Genomic DNA, 21,116 nt, shown 5'->3' with positions numbered 1-21,116 from the left:
TATATATATATAATATTAGGGATAAAAATCCAAATTTACAGGTAAAAACTCAATTAAATTCAATTTTTTAAAAATTAAAATTAAATTACGTTTCACAGTATAAAATATAAATATATAGTTTTAGAGAAAAGAACCAAGGTTCATGAACTCATCGATGAAAATCCAGTCACATCTCTATTGAATAGAGGAAGAAAAGAAAAATTTCTAAAAAACGGTATTTCCCTTTATTATTTTTTTCAAAGATAAAATTAGCAGAAAATTTTTCAAAAGAATGGAAAAAAGCAAGAGAGAAATAAAACAAATCAAAAACAAGGCAAAACACGTGAATTATAAGTTTGAAGATAACTCATTTATTTATAGAATCCTATCACAGTCTTTGGCTTGCCAAAATTACTTCTATATACATCAATGGATTCTCTTCTAGAAGCAGTCAGAGTACAAATGGAAAATACAGCAGTAAAAAAAAAAAAAACTTGATTAATTAATAAAAATCCTTTCATTAAATATAAATGGGAAATGGGAAATAGGAGAAGGGGGAAACAATTTCAGTGTAAAGGGTGTGATTAAAAAAGAAAAATAATAATACTGTAAGATAATTTTACCAAAATAAAGAAGAAGCAGAGTTTAAGGCATGTCTTCAACACCATCAACAACAACAATAACACCAACAAGAATATAAAAGTAAAATAAGAACAGGGTATCACAGCCATGCCTGAAGCTCAATATTGAAAACATATTTTGTTGATGTTATTTCTTTTCTAAAACACCAAACTATGGATTATCAATTTATTTAACAAGCTTCATAGCTCACTCATTGAATACTGATGTCTTTTAATCTTCCACTCAGTTACATTTAAGACTCCAGTGTCACCACATAGAGTGGAGTACAATAGTACTTGTGTAAACAAATTATTTATGCTTGTTTCAAAACTTGTGTGTGTATGCATGTGTGTGTGCATGCACGCATGTATAATTAAAATGTATCACTGCTTCATATATTAACTGTAACATTATACTGGTATGAGATTAACAAGTCTAATTTAATTGCCTTCTTCCACTTTATTGTCATACCAGTTGTAGATGACGTCCAGCAACTGACAGTGACAGGAAAGCCAACAATAACAAGGCTTTAACTAATATTCCTGTTAAGGCTGGGAAACAAAGAAGTTCAGAAGTAAAGAAACTATGGCCCTTCCCCAAGGGCAAAATGAGTTGGAATTTTCTCTATTTTCACAGTCCAAATTATTCTACTTGACTTTTATGTATTGTATTTTTACTACATAGTTTTTGTTCCCGTTTAAGGAATTAAAGTTCGAAAGCAAAGTAAAAAAGATTTAACAAGAGATTATTCCCTAAAGGACTGTAAACATATTATCTAAGGGACTGAAGTGTGTACAGATCCCTATTTTAGACAGAGGGACAAGGATTACATGTAGGGGATTTGGTTTAAAATTGCAACTCATTTTACTTCTAAAACAAGAATCTTTGCTGAGAACTAGTATTGGTAAGCAGCACTGACCACAAGCCAAGCTTACAACGAAGCATGTGGGAAATTTCCCCACCATTCTAGAATCGAAAACGTTGTGTACAGGCTTGTAGTAATTGCAAAGAAATGGATACATAGCATGGAAATGGTTGGTTTCCATGGTGACAAGCGAACTCTTCACTAAAAGCTCAGTCTCTCAGAGAATAACATGGGAGAGCAGCTTGTCTGTTGATGTCAGACTAAGTAGGTCAGACATGACTGGTTTGGGGCTGTTTGTCACTTCTGAACTCATTTGACAAAATACACAGACTTTTGCCTAGACCATTAAATAATGAACAATACAATAACTAAAGGTGAGTAATGTGTTGGTGAGGCTGCACAGACATTTACATGTAAATATAACCGTGTGTATACATGTGTCTATGTGTTTGTGGTTAACTATGACTAAACTTAATATGTAACTTATATAGAAGGCAATATACTATCTGGTGCTCATGTCTTGTTAAAGAATGCTAAGTCATTATGGAAGGCAATAAACTTCATTGTCATACAATGCTAAATAGCTGTTGATAAAAAGTGCTACACCGTTATATTTATGTTGATCTTTATAAGTAGTAGAGGGTGCAATTACTTAAACATAGTTGATTAATAACAACAATAAAGATATATATATATATATATATATATATATATATATATAATAGAAATTCCTTGGTACATTATTTATTTTCAAAAAATAAACAAGAATGACTTTTCTGATTATTTTTCTACTTTAATGATCAGATGTTTACAAAGTGTAGTAAACATCTAATCATTAAAGTAGAAAAAGTTATCAGAAAAATCATTCTTATTCATTTTACAAACAAATACATATATATCATAGAACCAATGCACTAATCCGTAGAATTATTGTTAAGATAGTGTATTTAATGCAGGGAACGTAAAAAAAAACTTTATTATAAAATTACTTATGCTGTAAAGATAACATTGACTCAATGAGTAAAATTACTTTTACAATTTCAGCTAGGGAAACAACTCCAGGCATGTTCCAGTCTAATTAGACTTCCTTAATGAAACACAGATTCACTATTGTTGCTGAAGTAATGATGGAAGAACCACTAAGGAGATTGTACATGAGTAGGTGTTAACAGATAACAATAAAAATGGATCAATTACCGAGGTTCATTTCTATGTCTTCTAGAATTATGGTGTGTGTGTATATATATATATATATATATATATATATATATATATCACAACTGTACTGTTAATATCATACTTGTACTATTTCTATCATTGGTGTGATATTTGTATTCTATTGTACAACTATACTGTAGTGCACCTGAGCACTGTATATAATATGCTAAATATAATATATCTAAACTAGCAATGTAAACTGAGAGAAATATCAACAATGTCTTAACAATCGAGACAGAAGTTTACGTAACCTTGAGAGAGATAGAAGGAGGGAGGGAGTGCTAAAGCACTAAGCAGCTTAGAATACAATTAGTGATTTGTTATAGAAGTAAAATTAACAACTATATCTAGGTATGCCTTGGCAGATAAAACAGGTAAGTGTGCATACATATACACACATAATATATACATATACATTTACACAAACACACACACATATATATAATCAAACCGGGTTAGAGTTCAAATTTGCCTTTAGATAACTGCAAATAAGAAACTTCTTCACATCACACAGAAGAACAAGTCCTATATCTCTGTATGTGTGTGTTTTGCATTGGGAGAGGTTAAGCAACAACCCTAAATTTATGCAGTAACCAATCTACTGCTGCAAACTTAATTTTTAGCTACATTGTTAACTTATAAAGCACCCAAATTTATTTATTTATTTATTTAAAAAATAATTTAATATAAAATATGAGTTTTGAAGCAGAAGAATATTAACAAAATACTTTGCAATTAGTAATGTAATTAAATAAAGAAAACATAACATTAAACTGGTTACTACATAAATTTAAGGATACAGTTTATCTATTCTGACAGCAACCAAGAAGAAAGACGACTTTAAGTGGCTGTATCTTATACAAGATGGTGAAGCATGGCATAAACTCTGTTTTCTTTCACACATTATTGCAAGAAAGGGAGGAAAGGATTTGGTAAAATACCAAGTGAAAACGGGTTATGGAATGGGTGCTGACGAGAAATGTGGGCAAATTCAAACCATATATTCCATGTCATACAGAGTTTCCAGAATTGTGCTTACACTCCATGCTTGTGCCTGACAACTGGGAGGGCAGTGCTACAAAAAAGAAAAGAAAGTCAATGGTTAACTGAAATATTTCAAATGTGTGTGTGATGTATAATATACACACCACATGTGTGTAGAATCAACCTTATATTTATACACATGGTAAACTAGACAATAGTAAATGAATGAATGAACACATTAGTTTGTGTGTGTCTGTGTGTAGGAGAAGCATCGATAATTGAATCTGAGGAAGACCTTTAAAAAGATGACGTTTTTAACTAGCAGGAAATATCATTAAATAAGCAACAATTTTTAATCTTAAATCATTAATTTTGGATTCTAGTTAGGTCAAGAGGAAAAGATTGTGACCTTTACAGCTCCTTTCAGACAAGTGTGGTAGATATGGTTGGTTCTTATTGAGCTGTCTGCAGGAGCAACATGGGTAAGGACAGAATCCCAGAGCAATGACATCACTGGCAAGAGGTATTAAGTATAGGGGTTGGTATGAAAGGGGTGGGGCTGAGTTGATGAGAGAGTTAGGTCAGTGGAGGTGGCATGAAACCAGCTAAGGAGCAGAAGCCATTGTAGTTACATTGGAAAAGGCTACAGGGGACACAGCACATTTGTAGAGGTTGGAAGGTGTTGGTGAATGATGTCATGCCAATTATTCAAAGCAAATAATACAAACACACAGTGAAAAAAATAAATGGTAAAAAAAGAAGAAAGGTATATGCTTAAAAAAATACTTACTGCACCGTTTTCATTTGTCAATTCTGGCAAAGATTTCCATGGAGAGTTGAGCAAATGTTGGTAGTGCTTGGTAAGACAGATTTTCACTTCGTTCATTGCTTTCTTCAATGTACCAGGCTCTGTCTTATCAAGGATATTGGCGAAATACAGTTTAGCACGGAAGAAGAATCCAACAGGCCAAACCCATTCCTTTGAAGAGACATAAGGAATAAATATGAATTTACATATTTTGGATTTGTACATATTCAACAAATGACTTGATCTCTTTTGATTGAGTTAAACCATGCAATACTAATTTTCAACTATTTAACAATACACAGTCACTGATATATTTATTGTTTGTTTATAATTACACCATGGAATGGTCGTTTTAACCCTTTAGAAACCAATCTGCCTCAGACCACTCCTGGTTCTATTACCCAATTAAAACCTTTTATCAAAATTTCATGTTGATTTATGTTCCGGCACCAACTTAATAAAGAAAAAGTTATTTTACTAAAATACTAAATTCATTATTTTCAAAATTAATTGAAACAAAGGCAGTATATACAATAGAAATACAGTAACAAAAGGTTAGGGAGATATCAGGGGTAGAAGAGGTTTAACACTCAGCTGTGTCTACATAGATCAAATATCATTATTTTGTGTAAGCTTTGCTTTTGTGACCTTTAAATCTTTCTTTTACAAAACCTCTATTGTTGATGTTATCAAAAATAAAATTACGCACTCTTGGAGTGGTTAGCATTAGGAAGGGCATCCAGCCATAGAAACCATTCCAAATCAGATTGGAGTCTGGTGCAGCCCTCAGCTTACCAGCCTTGGTCAAACCGACCAACCCATGCCAACATAGACAATGGATGTTAAATGATGATGCTGATGATGATGATGATGATGATGATAACGACAGCTGAGAAGTTGTAAGTATTGGTTTCAAATTTTGGCACAAGGCCAATAATTTGGGGGTAGGGGGGTAAGTCTATTGGATCAACTCCAGTGTTCAACTGGTATTTATTTTATTGACCCTGAAGGGATGAAAGGCAAAGTCGACCTCGGCAGAATATGAACTCAGAACATAAGGATGGACAAAATGCCACTAGCATTTCGTCCTGCATGCTAACAACTCTGCCAGCTCAGCACCTTAGAAGTTGTAAATATTAGGAATAGTTGGTACTTACAGGTCCATTATGGTAGTTAAAGCCCTTGGCCACTTTAGTGTCATTTGAATCATTAGTGTTGTCATATACTCCAGCATAATTCCAATCACTTTAAAGTAAATAATGGCATTTTTTTTTAGATTAATGAATAAGAAAAAATAAGTGGTTTATTAGTTGGGAAATTACTAGAAACATGTAAATATGTAGTGGGGGGGGGAGAGACACACACACAGATATCATCAGCATTGTTTAATGTTAGCTTTTCCATGCTGACATGAGCAGAATGCATCTGTTCTGCTTTTTCCAGGTTTTTATCAATTTTTTGGTCAAGTAACCAAGGTAAAAACATACAAATTTGTGGTATATATGCGCATATGTATGCATGCATGTAAATGCACCACATACATTACACCAATCATTATCTATAACAAAAAAACTTCACCAAAATTTTAAAACTTGGCAAAAATAAGCATAAAGTTTGTAAACTTCATAATTCTAAAAATTACATTGGCCAAACAAATACAACACTTTCTTGCTGGTTCAATGCATTTACAGCATGGTGTATTATATATATAACAGTATGTGACAACAAGAGAGAGTCACTATGTGGTAGTTCAATGTGTAGAAATAGCAGCTAAATTCCCATTGCTAGCACACCCTTGTCTGAAAACAAGGAATGACATATTTTATAACTAAAAACCTACATAAGTTTCATATGGGAGAAAAAGATGGGAGTAGATAAAACTTGAATACTTATAATAATAGATCTGTGTGATCAGGGTTGAGCTAGTGCTCAACCACAATTGTTGGCACTCCGTCGCGGGTTCCAGTTTATCCGATCAATGGAACAGCCTGATTGTGAAATTAACGTGCAAGTGGCTGAGCACTCCACAGACACGTGTACCCTTAACGTAGTTCTCAGGGATATTCAGCGTGACACAGTGTAACAAGGCTGACCCTTTGAATTACAGGCACAACAGAAACAGGAAGTAAGAGTGAGAGAGAGTTGTGGTGAAAGAGTACAGCAGGTTTCACCACCATCCTCTGCCGGAGGCCTCGTGGAGCTTTAGGTGTTTTCGCTCAATAAACACTCACAATGCCTGGTCTGGGAATCGAAACTGTGATCCTATGACTGCGAATCCGCTGCCCTAACCACTGGGCCATTGCACCTCCACGCTCAACCACAACAAAAATGACAAAAATAACAACATCAAATGAAACTAAATAGGAAAACATTAGTTGACAACTTTTAGCTTTAGCTTCTCCGTGTTACTCAACACATTCAACAACAATCTTCTTTCACTTGGCTCAGTCAGTTGTTATTCATTCCATGCAGTGATAACTGTCTGTAGATCATGTTGAAATGTCTGCTTCAAGTGATCTTTGTTCTACTCCTTTTAAGCCTGCCACCAGGTGGTGCCTATGTCATGCCTGTTTTCAAGTGCATTTGATCAGCTAGATAGAGAATGTGACCAGCCAGGCAGAATTGGTGCTCAACAGTGGTTCTCAGAATCTCCTCATTTGTGATACAGTCCTGCCAGCTAACCCTCAGTTCTTTCTGAGGCACCTTTGATAGAATACATTTAGTTTAATATTCATCCTTACTGTCTCACTAGCATATATTCAGAACACAACTCTATTGGTTCTCAACAGAGATTCATATGGTCCTGGGGGTTCCACATAAGAGGGGTTTTTTTGCTAAAATTTAAGCACACTAAACTGGTTATACTTCTACAATACACAAAATATTCTGACAATTTTTTATTACAATTTCTAATAATATTTAATTCTAAAAATTTAACAGAATTTTTTAAACATTGAATGGCTATGAGGTCTACCCAAGTAAAATAAGAATCAAAGGGGTCCATAGACAAAGATGGTCAAGAACCCCTGCTCTAGAAGGTTAGTCATGGAAGCAATAGAATTAGTGTAACTCAATTTCCAACTAAAATATGAGAGAACATCCTACTAACAAAAACCACTCTCAGAACACATTGTAGAGTGGTTGGTGAATGAGCAGAGACAACATTGAGAAAAATTTTTAGCCTTGTTGAGTACAGGACAATGTCTCTAGTGAAGTCACAATGGAAAAATACACTCAGCCCATTGTGTAAAGTAGTTGATGACAGAAAGGGCATCTGGCCATAAACACCAAACCAGAAATGAAATTTACAAGCAAAATCTGAACCCCAAAACCATTTAGGAAACCTAATTGTCTCATGTCAGCAGGGAAAGCAGATATAAAATGATGATGATATGTACACACACACACATGCAATTGGTTTCTCAGCAGCCTATATTTTCCTAATTTCACTCACAAAGTATTGGGTTAATCCAAGACTCTTGTAATGAGTTCTGGATTGAATGTAGAACCATGTGGTTGTAAAGCAAATATCCTAAGTGTAGAGTCAAGTCTTTATAATAAAAGTTTATACAGATTATACAGTTTAAACTAAGAAACACCAAACTTGACAAAGAAAATAACTCACTTGGTATCCAGAGTTTTCATGCCTAGTGGTCCCAGTAAGATATTTTCTGCAACTGTTAGTGCATACCATGCTTTCTCAGGTGAAAATAGATTAGGAGCCTTGAAGGAAATAAGAAAAGCAAGTGAAAAATTTCAACCAGATGTTGATATTTAGATTATGAGTTTAATTTATAAAAAATAAACAATGAGGCAAAAACCTTCTGGTAGTTATCCCTGTTTGACTGGGGACCTACATTGTTCATCCAGTATCTTAATTAGGAAACATCAATGACTTTATTGAGTCTATCCAATGAAGATAGTGCCCCAATATTGAATTTAATTCAATTGACACTAAAGTATCAGTCTAATTTGTTTTAACAGATAGTTGTAGTAAAGAAAATCTGTTGTATTAATATTGAAGGGATAGATATGAGGAGCTGTCAATTAAAGCTAATTGGGCTGAAACATTTACTACAGATTTTTGTGTATGATATCAGCCCCTGATTGATATTTTGTAGAATATATGGATTGTGATGAATTATATTCTGGCTTGCATGGTATTATGAAATAGCTGAGAGACATTGTCTTTCATGAATAAGAATACATTTCTGTTACAAGTGTTTGGAAAGGTGTGAACTCAGCACTATAAATGAATAGAATGAATCATAGAGAATTTAGTGTCACTGCTGGGATACAACACACTGCCAATGATGGAATAAGAACCAACAACCCTTTGTTTAGAAGTCTGACATCTTAACTCAGTCTGTAGCAGTCTTCGGGGAAAAAATGTGTACAATTGTTCATCAGGTATTTAATAGTAGAGGAACAGATGAGAAAACATATTAAAATAATTAAACATCTGCTTACCACAACCATAGCAATAGGGAAGTTGGGGCGTAATTGAAAATCACACCAAGGCTGAGAAGCACCCACTGAATCTTTGTAAATGCCCTTGCGGTTAATATATTTGAAGTTTTCAATATCTGGTGTTGGGTTTCTGTGAACCCAGAAGAACTTTTCAAAGTTGTTTCTAATCAGATCAGCCCAGCTGGAGAATGTAATGTCTTTGCCTGATAATACAAATACAACATAATGATATCACAAAAGTTATTTAAGAGGATAATATAAGAAATAAAATAGCACAATCTCACGCACACATTCACATAGAATTTAGGTAGTAAACAACTGGTACAAGTGTTTTATTATATCCAGTACAAACATGATTTTGAATTCAAAGTATTCTATTAGGTTTAAATAAAATAAATGCTGTTATACAAGAGGTTAAACCTTTACCTGTCCCGTGTTTCATATGTAACACACAGGACATATCTTCCTAATGTCAATGCAACATATATAAAACAATTCCCAATTTTTTTCAATCACCAGAGTAACTGAGGTCTCACAAAAGGAAAACTTTATATTACTCAGAACGTTTAAAACAAGGGCTAAAATAAGTCTGAAAACTGCAAGACACCTGTTCTTATCAATATAATGTAAAACTGATAGGGTATTCTATTCAAAGATTATAGAAAATAATGATGACAAAATCATGGAAGTTAATCTCAAATCAAACAAATTTATTTTTTCTGTGTGAAACTGAGGGGGAAATTTTAAACCTAAAGCATTGTTGAATTAACATCATCATTTCATGTCCGTATTCCATGCTAGAATGGGTTAGGTGGTTCAACAAAATCCAACAAACTAAAGGGCTGTGTTGGGCTCCAATGTCTGCTTTGGATACCCTTCCTAATGCCAACAACTTTACAGAGTGTATGATGTATTATTCTTGTGGTCCCCACACTAATGAAGTGATCAAGTAACTCACAAGACAAGACTCCTTCACAGATTTGGGATGCAGTATCAAGGAAGGTTGCTTCGTGCCAAGTGTTGAGAGAGATAGGGACAGGTGTCTTACTGCAATAACAGTATATAAAGGCATTTTCCCCTCACTAAAATACTTGCAATGACTACTAACAGTTACCTTGGTGTAAGTAGCTTCCTAGTTAGGTATGCAACTATAAAACTGTAACAGTTGAAGAGAAACCACAAGTTGTAGCATTCATGATTTTCTTTTAAAAAATTATATTTTACAAAAGAAACTTACCATCTCGTCTTTTAACACTGGAGTAGCGATAATGTCCATCATTATTCATTTTATTTAACCATGTTATAGCTGAATAACAGAGGGCTACCAGCTCCACAGCAGAACCATCCCTAAAAATGAATTAATATTAATTACCACAGAGTGTATATAGGAAAATTCTTCAATAGAGATAAACAAAAATACCATTTCAAAATAACACTAAACAAATATGTATGTAAATATGTATGTATATATGTATGTACGTAAGTATGTATGTATGTACATTTCTGCTGGAATCTCCTTCCATTCACAAGTACTCCATATAGCATCTGCTTAGGAACCCTGCTATCCTTCATTCTAATAAGGTGTCCAGTCCAACGTAACTGGTGCTTGTGCACCATCGCCTCAATACTCAAGATATCAGCTGTCCTCAGGACCTGTGTGTCTGGAATTTTTGAGGTCCAGCCAACATTGAGAATGTGCCTGAGATGAATGGAAGGAGACTCCAGCAGGAACCAAGGCTGCGATTTAAGGACTGTGTCAAGTCTTCATTAAAGGCCTGTGATATGCAGGACACTGACTGGGAGAACAATGCCTGTCATCGCGACAGATGGAGGAAGCAGGTTAAGGAGGGGATCGACACTTTTGAGAGAGCACGTATCCAGCATGAAGAACTTAAGCGAGCTGCGCGAAAGCACATGGCTCGTATAGTGAATGGGAAAAGCTTGGTCTGCAATGTTTGCAGTCGTGTATGCTTGTCAAGAGCAGGGCTCATTAGCCACCAACGGAGCCGCAAATGCAAAATATAAGCTAGTCCTAGAGCACACAATGTTCCTGAAGGTCGGCAATGGTCTTCCTCGGTCACGAGTGGATGGCCATCATGTATGTACATATGTATGTAAGTATAAACCCTCCAAAATTTAAAAGTAGCATGTATGCACCTTGGTGTTGCTGGTTGGCCACGTGTTCCAGCTTTCTCAGAACTTCCCATCATATCCATCCATGTACCACAGTTGTGTATGTTACCTCCGAAAACGAAACCAGTCTTCCAGTCAATTCCAATACTGTTGTTGAAACCTTTAAAATAGTAGAAAATATAAGACATTTTATGTAAATTATGACATTATCAAAAACTTTACATATTTTCCTGGATATCATCACAACTACTACTACTACTACTACTACTACTACCAGCACCAGTACCAACACCACCACTGCAGTCACCACCACCACTATTACTGCCACTCCCTTCCCACCACCACCACTGCTGCCGCTGCCACCACAACCACCACCACCAGTGGTTCAAATTCCGAGGTTGACTTTGCCTTTCATCCTTTTGGGGTTGATGGAATAACTACAAGTTGAGCACTAGAGTTGATATCATCAACTTGCTCCCATCCCCTAAGACTGCTGACCTTGTGCTCAAATTGGAAGAATGGTTAAAAAGTCTGAAAAATGCTTTGTGGTATTTCTTTTGACTCTTTTTGTTCTGAGCATTCTCGGAGTTCAAATACTGCCAAGGTTGATTTTGCCTTTCATCCCTCTGGGGTCAATAAAATAAAGTACCAGTCAAGTACTGGATTTGATAGTATTGGCTAACAGAATTGCTGGCCTTGCACCAAAACTTGAAACCATTATTATTAGTAGTATAAAGTCTTGCAGTGATTGTTGTGGAGTTTGTCTCTTATATTCAAGAACTTAAAATTTAAGTCTCAATCATATGAAACATTGTGCCCTGTAAAGTGATTTACTTTTCTTCTTTTAAATACATATATCTATATGGAAAGATTAACAGACAGAGTAACTGAGTTGAAATCCAACACAAATATTTCATTATTTCATAATATCTCTGTCTAGAACATTTACTGTATTTTCCAGTGTATAAGCCACACCCATGTATAAACTGCATCCTCAATTTTTAGTCTCCAATGGGGGAAAAACGTGGGGGAAACCAGGAAATAACTGGGGCTAATGAAAAGGGACGAATACAGACTTCAGTTTCATGATAATTTCATACTTAACAAACATTTCTGACTGCAATCATTGATATTCATAATTATTAATGGAAGAAGATAAAGTCTGGGTTTTAAATGCAAGAGATAATAAGAGAATGTCTTTTTATTATTTGTATTTATATGATTTATTCATATTGTGATCTTTATATTCTTTCTTGAAAATGTGTGGTCCTAAAAAGGACTGACCCTAATGGGTAGAGACTTCACTCAAAGCTTAAGAACTCTTCGTCATCAGATGACCCATTAAAGACCTCGTAGAGTTGATCATCTACATATGCCAGTTCATCCTCATCATCGCTAGAGTCAGAAGAGTCGGGAGAGATGGCATCGTCTTCCCACAAGATGTCATCTTCTGTGTTGTCGAACATGTTGGATATGTAGCACTTCAGGAAAGCCTGCTTGATGATGTCTTCTGGAATCTCCTCCCAGACCTTCAGGATCCACTTGCAGATTGTCCCCAAGTCAACTTTCTTCATGTGCCTGGTCTTTACCATCTCCTTCAGTGCATTGGTCATCCAATCCTCCCAGCTGTGCTTGAGGTGGCCTTTAAATGGTTTGCTGATTGCAACATCAAAGGGTTGAAGAAGGGATGTCATTCCCAAGGGGATCATTGCCATGTCGATGTTCAGACGACATGTTTTCACCTTGGTTTCTTCTTGTGGCATCTGAATGCATCCAGAACTAGGAAACTCCTTCTCTGATGCAGTCCACTGATGTGCTTCCCCCACACTACCCAAAGTCAGTCCTCAATGAGTGCCTGGTCCATCCAACCTTTCGCTTGGGCTCAAACGATGACCCCTTCCGGAAACTTGGTGTCTTTGGGTAGTGTCTTCCTCTTGAAGACAATGTACAGTGGCAGCTTTCCTCAGTCAGCTGTACAAACCAGCATCCCCGCAAAACGGTCCTTCTTATGACCTGTCATGATGATTTCCATTGTCTTTTCCCTCTTCTCAGCAACAGTTCTCGCCATCAGAAGATCAAACATGAGGGGAGTCTGATCTGCGTTGCCAATGTGGCTCAGAGGGTTCTGATGCCATTTACGCAGGTTGATGATAAACTGCTGGAACCTCTCAGTCTTCTCAAGATCTTCTGGCAGCCACTGTGCAATGTGGGTGCAATGCCTGATGGACTGATCATGCCTGCACATAAACTGGAAAGCCCATGGTGTACTGGAACAGAAATCTGTGACACCAATGTCTTTGGCAATCTTCTTGGCCTTAATTCGAAGAGTGAATGTCAACACTGTGAGTCCCACCATCCTCTTCTCTTTCACCCATCCAAGAAGCCTCTCCTCCAATTCCGGCACTGCGCCATCTTGCCCCTCATCGCCTTCTTCTTCTTGGGCATCAACTCGATTGAGGCCTCATTGGAGCGCCATTGTCAGACAACAGATTCATCAACCCTGAAGTGATGGCCTGCTGCACAGTTTCCAAACTCCTCAGTAAACCTGGAAACTGAGAGCTTGAAGGCAGCTGTGAATGCTTGTCTCACCCGGATGACTTGACCACCGTTGAACTTGAAGAGCGAAGTAGATGAGTCGCGTGGAACTTGAAGAGCAGAGTAGATGAGTCAGTAAAGCTAATTATGGTCCAAACAATAGGATATGGCTTGAAAGCTTCCTTTGATCATTACCATTTTCTTTATGTATTTACATAGATATATTACAAAAACAAACAAGCCAGTGCACTTACCAGTACTTTAAGGTACGGTAATGAAATTCCAGTTGACTTGATTTGTATTTCTTTGTAGCATTGGTGATGATGATGAAACTTACCTTTCCCAGTTCAATATAATTCTAAATAAATGCTCTTATCTCGCCTTATATGAAATAATTTTTCATATTCCATTTTAATTTACTTGTTATCTAGAAAATATATTTCATCAATCACATTCAAGAATAAATCACAGCTCTCTCTCTCTCTCTCGTTTCCCCATATGGCAAGATAAATCATACATCCGGGTCACCGAACAATAGTTGTTTATGTTGTAGACCTGGGGATTACCGAACTTGTAGGTAATTCGCAGTAAATCAGAGAGTGAGTGGAAATTGCAATCAACTGTCAATCATAGTGCATTTGTCAGACAAAAGGTAAGTCTTTTCATAAATTCTTGCTACTTTTCAACCGGCACACATCCTTCTTCTACAGGGCTATAGCACCATCGAAGTGGAGGCTGCGATTGAGACGACACCGGTGCATGTTGGCTTGAAATGCATAATAAGAGTGTATGATGGACAAAATGGACGATGACACTGAAATAAGAATATCTAAACATTTTTTTTTTACTAGTTTTAACAGCAAGAATTGTAAGGGGAGCTAGTACCATGTGAATCTTGGATAATTACGTGAAATAATGTTTGGGTTTTAGACCAACTTTTCTTTGTAACCGTGTATAAACTGCACCCACCTTTCCTGGATTTTCCTGTCAGAAAAAGTGTGGTTAATACACCGGCAAATATGGTACTTTATATGACTTAGGTCGCCTTTTTATGAAGAATAGGTAGCGATTGTTTTGGGAGACTTGCCTCTGAAACAGATTGTGTCCTTTACTTTATGGGAAGCAAATTAAGCACTTGTCATATGGATCTAATTTGCTAAGGAAAGGATGAACATTTTTAGAACCTCTCTCACATTCTTCAACTTCTAGTTTAAGCTGACAGGTCTTCTTGAGTACAGCAATGTGTTACATATCTTGGTCCTCTGTTATCTCCTTGGTAAGGTTCAGCACTTTGAGATCAGCCTTTAATACTTCATTCCATGTCTTCTTGGGTCTCTCTCTCTTCCACAACTTACCTCCACTTAAAGTAGACAACACTTCTTTATGCAACTGTCATCATCCATCTGCTTCACATGACCAAACCAGCACAGTCTCATCTCTTGTACACTGCAGATAATTCCTCTTATGCCTACCTTCTCCCTCAATACACCAATGCTCTGTCTCACATGCACACTGACATGGCACATCCAGCAAAGCATACCAGCTTCATTCCTCTCCAGCCTTCACATGTCCTCCACATTCAGGACTTATGTCTTACTATCATGCAGCATTGCACTTCGTACACATGCATCATACAATCTTCCCTTCAATCTATCTCTATATTAAAATAATTTATATGTTTGTACATGTTTTGTAAAAGAAGCAATGAAAATCCTGAATCAACAATCACATTAAAACAGTGGATATGATGTCATTTCCATACTACAAACCCTTTCATTCATCAACTATTTTACTAACAAAACACACACAAACAAACCAACACTTTCAATTTTCTAAGTTTTACCTTAAACTTTCTCTTTTCTATATTTCACATTTTAACATTAATATATTGTTATTAATTTTAAGCTGGCAAGCGAGTAGGTGCTACAGACAGCAGCCACATGATTTTCAAATTACATCCTAACATCTGGAAACGAAGGACACATTGGATTTGGTTCTCAATTGCAATGTGCTGTGAACTTGGGAACAGGCAGGATGGACACAGATGGAATGACTTTCAACATAAATATACTCGATCAGAAATAATCTGGAGGTAACTAAAACAGTTACGAACCATCTAGGGAGCCTATGCACAGTTGCTCAAACTGCTAGAAATAGTAGCCAAATCTGTATCAAATCATGTGCTATAGCATCTTTAAAAGAGGAAGTATACACTGGATAATGTAATCTATAATATACTAAGAGACATCTTTATTATATGTCTGCTCAATCAGGACTTGTCTGAGGGTAAACAGCAACTAGGGGAATCTTTATATAGTTGATTGACTGGCTAGAAATAGCAGCTCAAAGATCAATCAGATCACATCCTGTCATTTCATAAAGGATGGCAACGTTACAGAATGAAATCTTTGATTTACAAAAAAGACAGATGGTGATAGCTGGAAGACTTTCATCATAGGTTTGCTCAATCAGAACTGATCTATAAATATTTCCAGCCAATACAAAATTCTCTATGTTAGTGTCATATACTACCTTACACTCTTGGAAAACATATTACACAATTACAATACATAAAAACACATTTTTCTTATTTAAAAACATATAACAAAAAAAAATTGCAGTGTCTTTTGGGGAGCTCAGAATGGATTAATGGCACTTCAATTCATTTTAATGGGGAAATTTGATTTGAAATATGAGTAATTTGAGTTACGAGCTCTGTCATGGAACAAAGGTACCACTGTATATGGAAATAAGATAGGGTGGTCATGGCTAGAAAGTCTTTAATTAAAGGTTTATTTTATTAGGGCTGGATAACAGGTAAGCAACAACAACAAATATAAAATATAATAATCTTTTACACACACAAACATACACACAATCCCACATTCTCTCTTTAACCCTTGAGTATTCAGATTATTCTGTGAAATGTAATCCTTACTTATTCACATTTTGTTTTGAATTAATCATGCATTGTCTTGCAGTTTTCAGATTTCAACGATGTGACAGTTTATTCTTAGAATGACATTGTACGGAAAGTTGAAAAGGCCGGACCTGGTCAGTTTGAACATGAAATAGGTAGAATATTGTGGCTGGGTATGGCCGGATTAAATTCTAAAGGATTAATACAGATGAATAATCTTGACCTTTTTTGTATGCTTATGGTACCTTACCTTCATCTGACATGTGCATGTCAATCTTATGACCAGCATTTCGTTCTCGGAATTTCAGACCGTGAGCATGAACACTAAGACCTTCTTGGATAACTTTACTCAAAAGTTGAATCTAAAAGGAAACATTTGAGAATAATAAATGTTAGTTATTAATATGCATATTTGACAATTCATTATATTGAATCATTAACCATATAACATTAGCAGCTGAGAAATATGAAAGTAATTTATGTATATACTTTCAAATTTCTCGACTGCTAATTTATCATCATTACTTTAACATTCACTTTTCAAAGCTTGTATGGGTCAAACAGTCTATACTGGGGCATTTTCTGTGTCTAGATGCCTTTTCCGTCACCTACCCTCACCTGTTTCCAAGCAAAGTAATATTTCCTCATTGCCAGGCAGGTTTTCACAGAATATTGGTTTCAAGTGTTAACACAAGGCCAGCAATTTCAGGGGAGGAGTAAGTCAATTACATCAACCCCAATGCTCAGCTGGTACTTAAGTTATCAACCCCGAAAGGATGAAAGGCAAACTTGACCTTATTGGAATTTGATCTCAGAACATAAAGATGGATGAAATACAGCTAAGAATTTGACCTGACCTGCTAATGATTCTGCCAGCTTTCCACCTTTTTCACAGAATATTGGAAAGGAATGACACTGCTTGTATGACAGTTACATTCATTTACAATTATTATGTAATGTCAAGATAAGTTATCCCTCCCATCATATATATATATATATATATATATATATATATACTGTTGTGTCTGGGGAGAGTCATTTTCTTATCGTGCCTTAAAATTTAACACACTCACCGTTAAAATTTCCACTTATTTCTTATTTTTCTAAAATTTTCGTTGCATCTTGCAACCTTTTCAATAGTCTTGACTCTGTCCGTTATTTACGCTGCGTTCTGTTTTTGCTTTTGTTTGTTTATTTTTGCGCATGTGTGTGTCTATAGTTATTAGTGAGAAGTCATTAATCTGGGCAAAATACTTTATAAGCTCTCTGTAAGTACACCAAGCTAACAATATTGTTTAGATTAGTAAAGAACTCTGCATAGTCTTGTATATTGTAAATCCATGATTGTGTTTCAGTTATACAGGTTTTTAGACAAAGTGTCTTGTATGTGTATGTGTATATATATATATTATGTGTATGTGTGTGAGTGCATATGTGTATAAATATGTATATGTATGTGTGCCTATGTCTGTGTGTATCTGTGTCTTGACATCATATAATGGTCGTAAACAAGCACCACCATCATACAAGTGGTGTTGTCCATTTCCAGTCTACCATGAAAATCATGTCCAGCCAAGAGGAAACATTACCTTACTTGGCAACAAGTGAAGGTTGTTGACAGGGGTGGTATCTTCCTCAACATATTCTATCTGATCCATACAAGCATGGGAAAATGTGTGTGTGTGTGGAGAGAGAAAGAGAGACAGAGAGAGAGAGAGAGAGAGAGAGAGAGAGAGAGAGAGAGAGAGAAGTGTATGGGCACCTTTAGCTGAACCCATTTTATTGTTAGCATTTGAATTAAAATCCAAGATTCCTTTCCCACCCAAGTTATTTTCCACAGATATTGGCCAAGAAATACTCAGGCTGAATGTGATCTGCGTTAATTACAATAATGTAGGAGGGCCTTCAAAGTTTATGAAGCTCTTCAATAACAGTAGTTTAGGTGGGTCTTGAAAGTGTAAGATCTTCAATTTCAACAGTCTAGTTGGGGGGCTTCAAAGTCATGGACATTGCTTTTTCCCCTTGATTGGCTTATATAAAAAAATATCAAATGAAATTCATACTGGGAATATATTTAGTTTGTTATTTGCATGTCTAGGAGGGCTGTTCAACTGGTTTCAAGGATGGAATGTTTAAACCAGAATCAAATTAACTAATGTCTTGGATAGATGGGGCTATTTACACCAGTATCAAATCAACTGTTGTTTTAGGAAGGATTGTTAAATCTAGGATCAAGTTAACTGAGGTGTAGATGGGATGTTCATTAAAACTAGGATTAAGTCAACTAGTACTCTTCAGAGATTTTGCCAACAGATGGTAATTTAGAATTTAAGCAGAAGAATATTTGAAATTAGTTCAAATCTGAGAAAATACCTCTGGTTTTTTAATCTTGGCTTCAGAATCATCAGCAGGGTAGAGACGAGCCACTTTATCTTTCAACAGACTAGTGCCATTGGGAGCAAGTTTGCAATAGTCTTGAATACACTGTAGCCACCACCAGTAGGCGTCACGGCAGTTGTACCGTGCACCTTCTCCTTCTAACAGAAGGTTAGGAATAAGACCATGCCGCAAACAGCCACCATAGGCCAAGATCATGTATCTACAAATATAATATATATAATTAGATAAACATACACGTATGATTAACTAATTAATTAATTGAAACATTTCAGAACAGTAAATATATTTACCGAGCATCTTTGAATCTCCCTGTGAGCAGAAGATTTCCTCTGATAGCAATAAATGTATCTCTTCCCCAGTTTCTGGCAAATCCACTTGCAAAGTGAGGAAGCCCTACAAAATACAAGAAACAAATTTTTCTCAATGAAATAAGCAAAACAGAAAAAAAAAAGTGAAATTAAAAAGAAAATTGAGAAAAATATAAGCAGTAAAAGACTCTAACCTGCACACAAACTCAAACAATCCTGATGTTTTCTGCCCTTATCATCAATGTGCAATACATTAGGACGTGGGGCTTCTAGGTCATCAGCTAGAGGTGGAAGTTCAGCATTTTTAACAAAGCCGCAAAACTGTATAGAACACAGTGAAAGTGCTTGTACAAATGATGAGCCTTGCTGAATAAAGCTAAAAAGTTGTAAAAAAAAAAAGAATAAATAAATAGATAAATAAATGAAAATAAAAATTTGAAAAATAGGAAAATCCAGAATGTAAAAACTGAACAAAGCAAAGAATTCTGATTGTGGATTTTGGTTCAACAGTTATAGGACTCACATCTCAGTTTATGATCTTAGCTAATTTGACAAACTTCATTAACTGTTTTTTTTTTCCCCTGACATATGTACAGGCATGGCTGTGTGTTTAAGAAGCTCACTTCATTGGCTCACCAAGAGTGGGTGCAAGGAGTGGTCGCTATCCCTAAAATTTGGGAGGGAGGCACAAGGAAAAGGCTTTGAACATCTTCCTAAAAAACTTCACCAAAACAGATGAGTGTAGAACTTTTGGACTGATTTTGACACATTACTTTTCCACTATTGGATTTAACTGATTTGATTGATGTGTGAATATAATAATGGTTTCAAATTTTGGCACAAGGCTAGCAATTTCAGGGAAGGGCTAAGTTGATTACATCAACCCCAGTGCTCAACTGGTACTTATTTTATCAACTCCAAAGGGATGAAAGGCAAAGTCAATCTTGGTGGAATTTGAACTCAGAACATGCAAACAGACAAAATGCCGCTAAGCATTTTCACCAGACTGCTAACAATTCTGCCAGCTTGCTGCCTTAAAATATTGGTTTCAGATTTTGACACAAGGCCAGCAATTTTGGGGAAAGCGTAAATCAAGTACATCAATCCCAGTGTTAAACTGGTATTTCTTTTATTGACCTCAAAAAGCTGAAAAGCAAAGTCGACTCTGGTGGCATTTGAACATAAAAATGGACTAAATGTTGCTAAGTATTTTGCCCTGCATGCTAGCAATTCTGCCAGCTCACTGCCTTAGATGTATAAATATAATAATAATAATAATAATAATAATAATAATAATAATAACAACAACAACAACAACAATAACAATAATAATCCTTTCTACTAAAGGTACAAGGCCTGAATTTTGGGGGAGGGGACTAGTCAATTACATAGACCCCAGTGTTTCACTAGTTGACCTTGATGAAATTTGAACTCAGAATGTAAAGATGGATGAAATGTCACTAAGCATTTTGTCTGGCATGCTAACAATACTGCCAGCTCACCACCTTAATGATGATGATGATGATGATGATGATGATGATGATTAATAAAGTATTATTACACCCATGTTTGTTTTGAAAATATGAACCTGGAGTTGTACCACCAAAGCAAATTTCATTCCTGCACTTAAGGTGCACATTGCAACTATGTGATTTTGGATTCATTCCACTGCATGACATCTTGGGTGAGGATCTCCTACTATAGCCCTAGATCAAACAATGCATACCTTGCGAGGGAATTTGGTAGATGGAAACTGTGTGGAAACCTGCTGTACACATACATACATACATACACACACTCAAGCATGTATATGTGTGTATATATATATATATATATATATATATATATATATATATGTGTGTATATATATATATA

The 21,116-nt window shown here is 35.8% G+C and overlaps 1 protein-coding gene across 8 annotated transcripts in view; it reads right to left on the bottom strand.

Moving 5' to 3' along the window:
- Positions 1-327: 327 nt before the first annotated feature.
- Positions 328-21,116, bottom strand: part of LOC106878848 (glycogen debranching enzyme) — a 154,032-nt gene continuing 133,243 nt past the window's right edge. For all 8 annotated transcript variants that reach the window (XM_052970625.1, XM_052970632.1, XM_052970627.1 and 5 more), the window contains 11 exons: positions 19,436-19,617; positions 19,224-19,326; positions 18,907-19,132; positions 16,784-16,895; positions 11,103-11,238; positions 10,183-10,292; positions 8,946-9,148; positions 8,101-8,198; positions 5,633-5,720; positions 4,458-4,646; positions 328-3,758 (listed from right to left, as the gene is read on the bottom strand). In XM_052970625.1, coding sequence (XP_052826585.1) covers positions 3,675-3,758; positions 4,458-4,646; positions 5,633-5,720; positions 8,101-8,198; positions 8,946-9,148; positions 10,183-10,292; positions 11,103-11,238; positions 16,784-16,895; positions 18,907-19,132; positions 19,224-19,326; positions 19,436-19,617 — 1,531 coding nt within the window. In that variant the 3' untranslated portion in view covers positions 328-3,674. The remainder of the gene's footprint in view (positions 3,759-4,457; positions 4,647-5,632; positions 5,721-8,100; positions 8,199-8,945; positions 9,149-10,182; positions 10,293-11,102; positions 11,239-16,783; positions 16,896-18,906; positions 19,133-19,223; positions 19,327-19,435; positions 19,618-21,116) is intronic.

Source organism: Octopus bimaculoides, chromosome 9 (genome assembly GCF_001194135.2).
Source record: "Octopus bimaculoides isolate UCB-OBI-ISO-001 chromosome 9, ASM119413v2, whole genome shotgun sequence".
In the NCBI taxonomy this organism is placed as follows: domain Eukaryota; kingdom Metazoa; phylum Mollusca; class Cephalopoda; order Octopoda; family Octopodidae; genus Octopus; species Octopus bimaculoides.
Note: the sequence above shows the minus strand (reverse complement) of the source record. Positions and strands in the feature narration are given on the sequence as shown.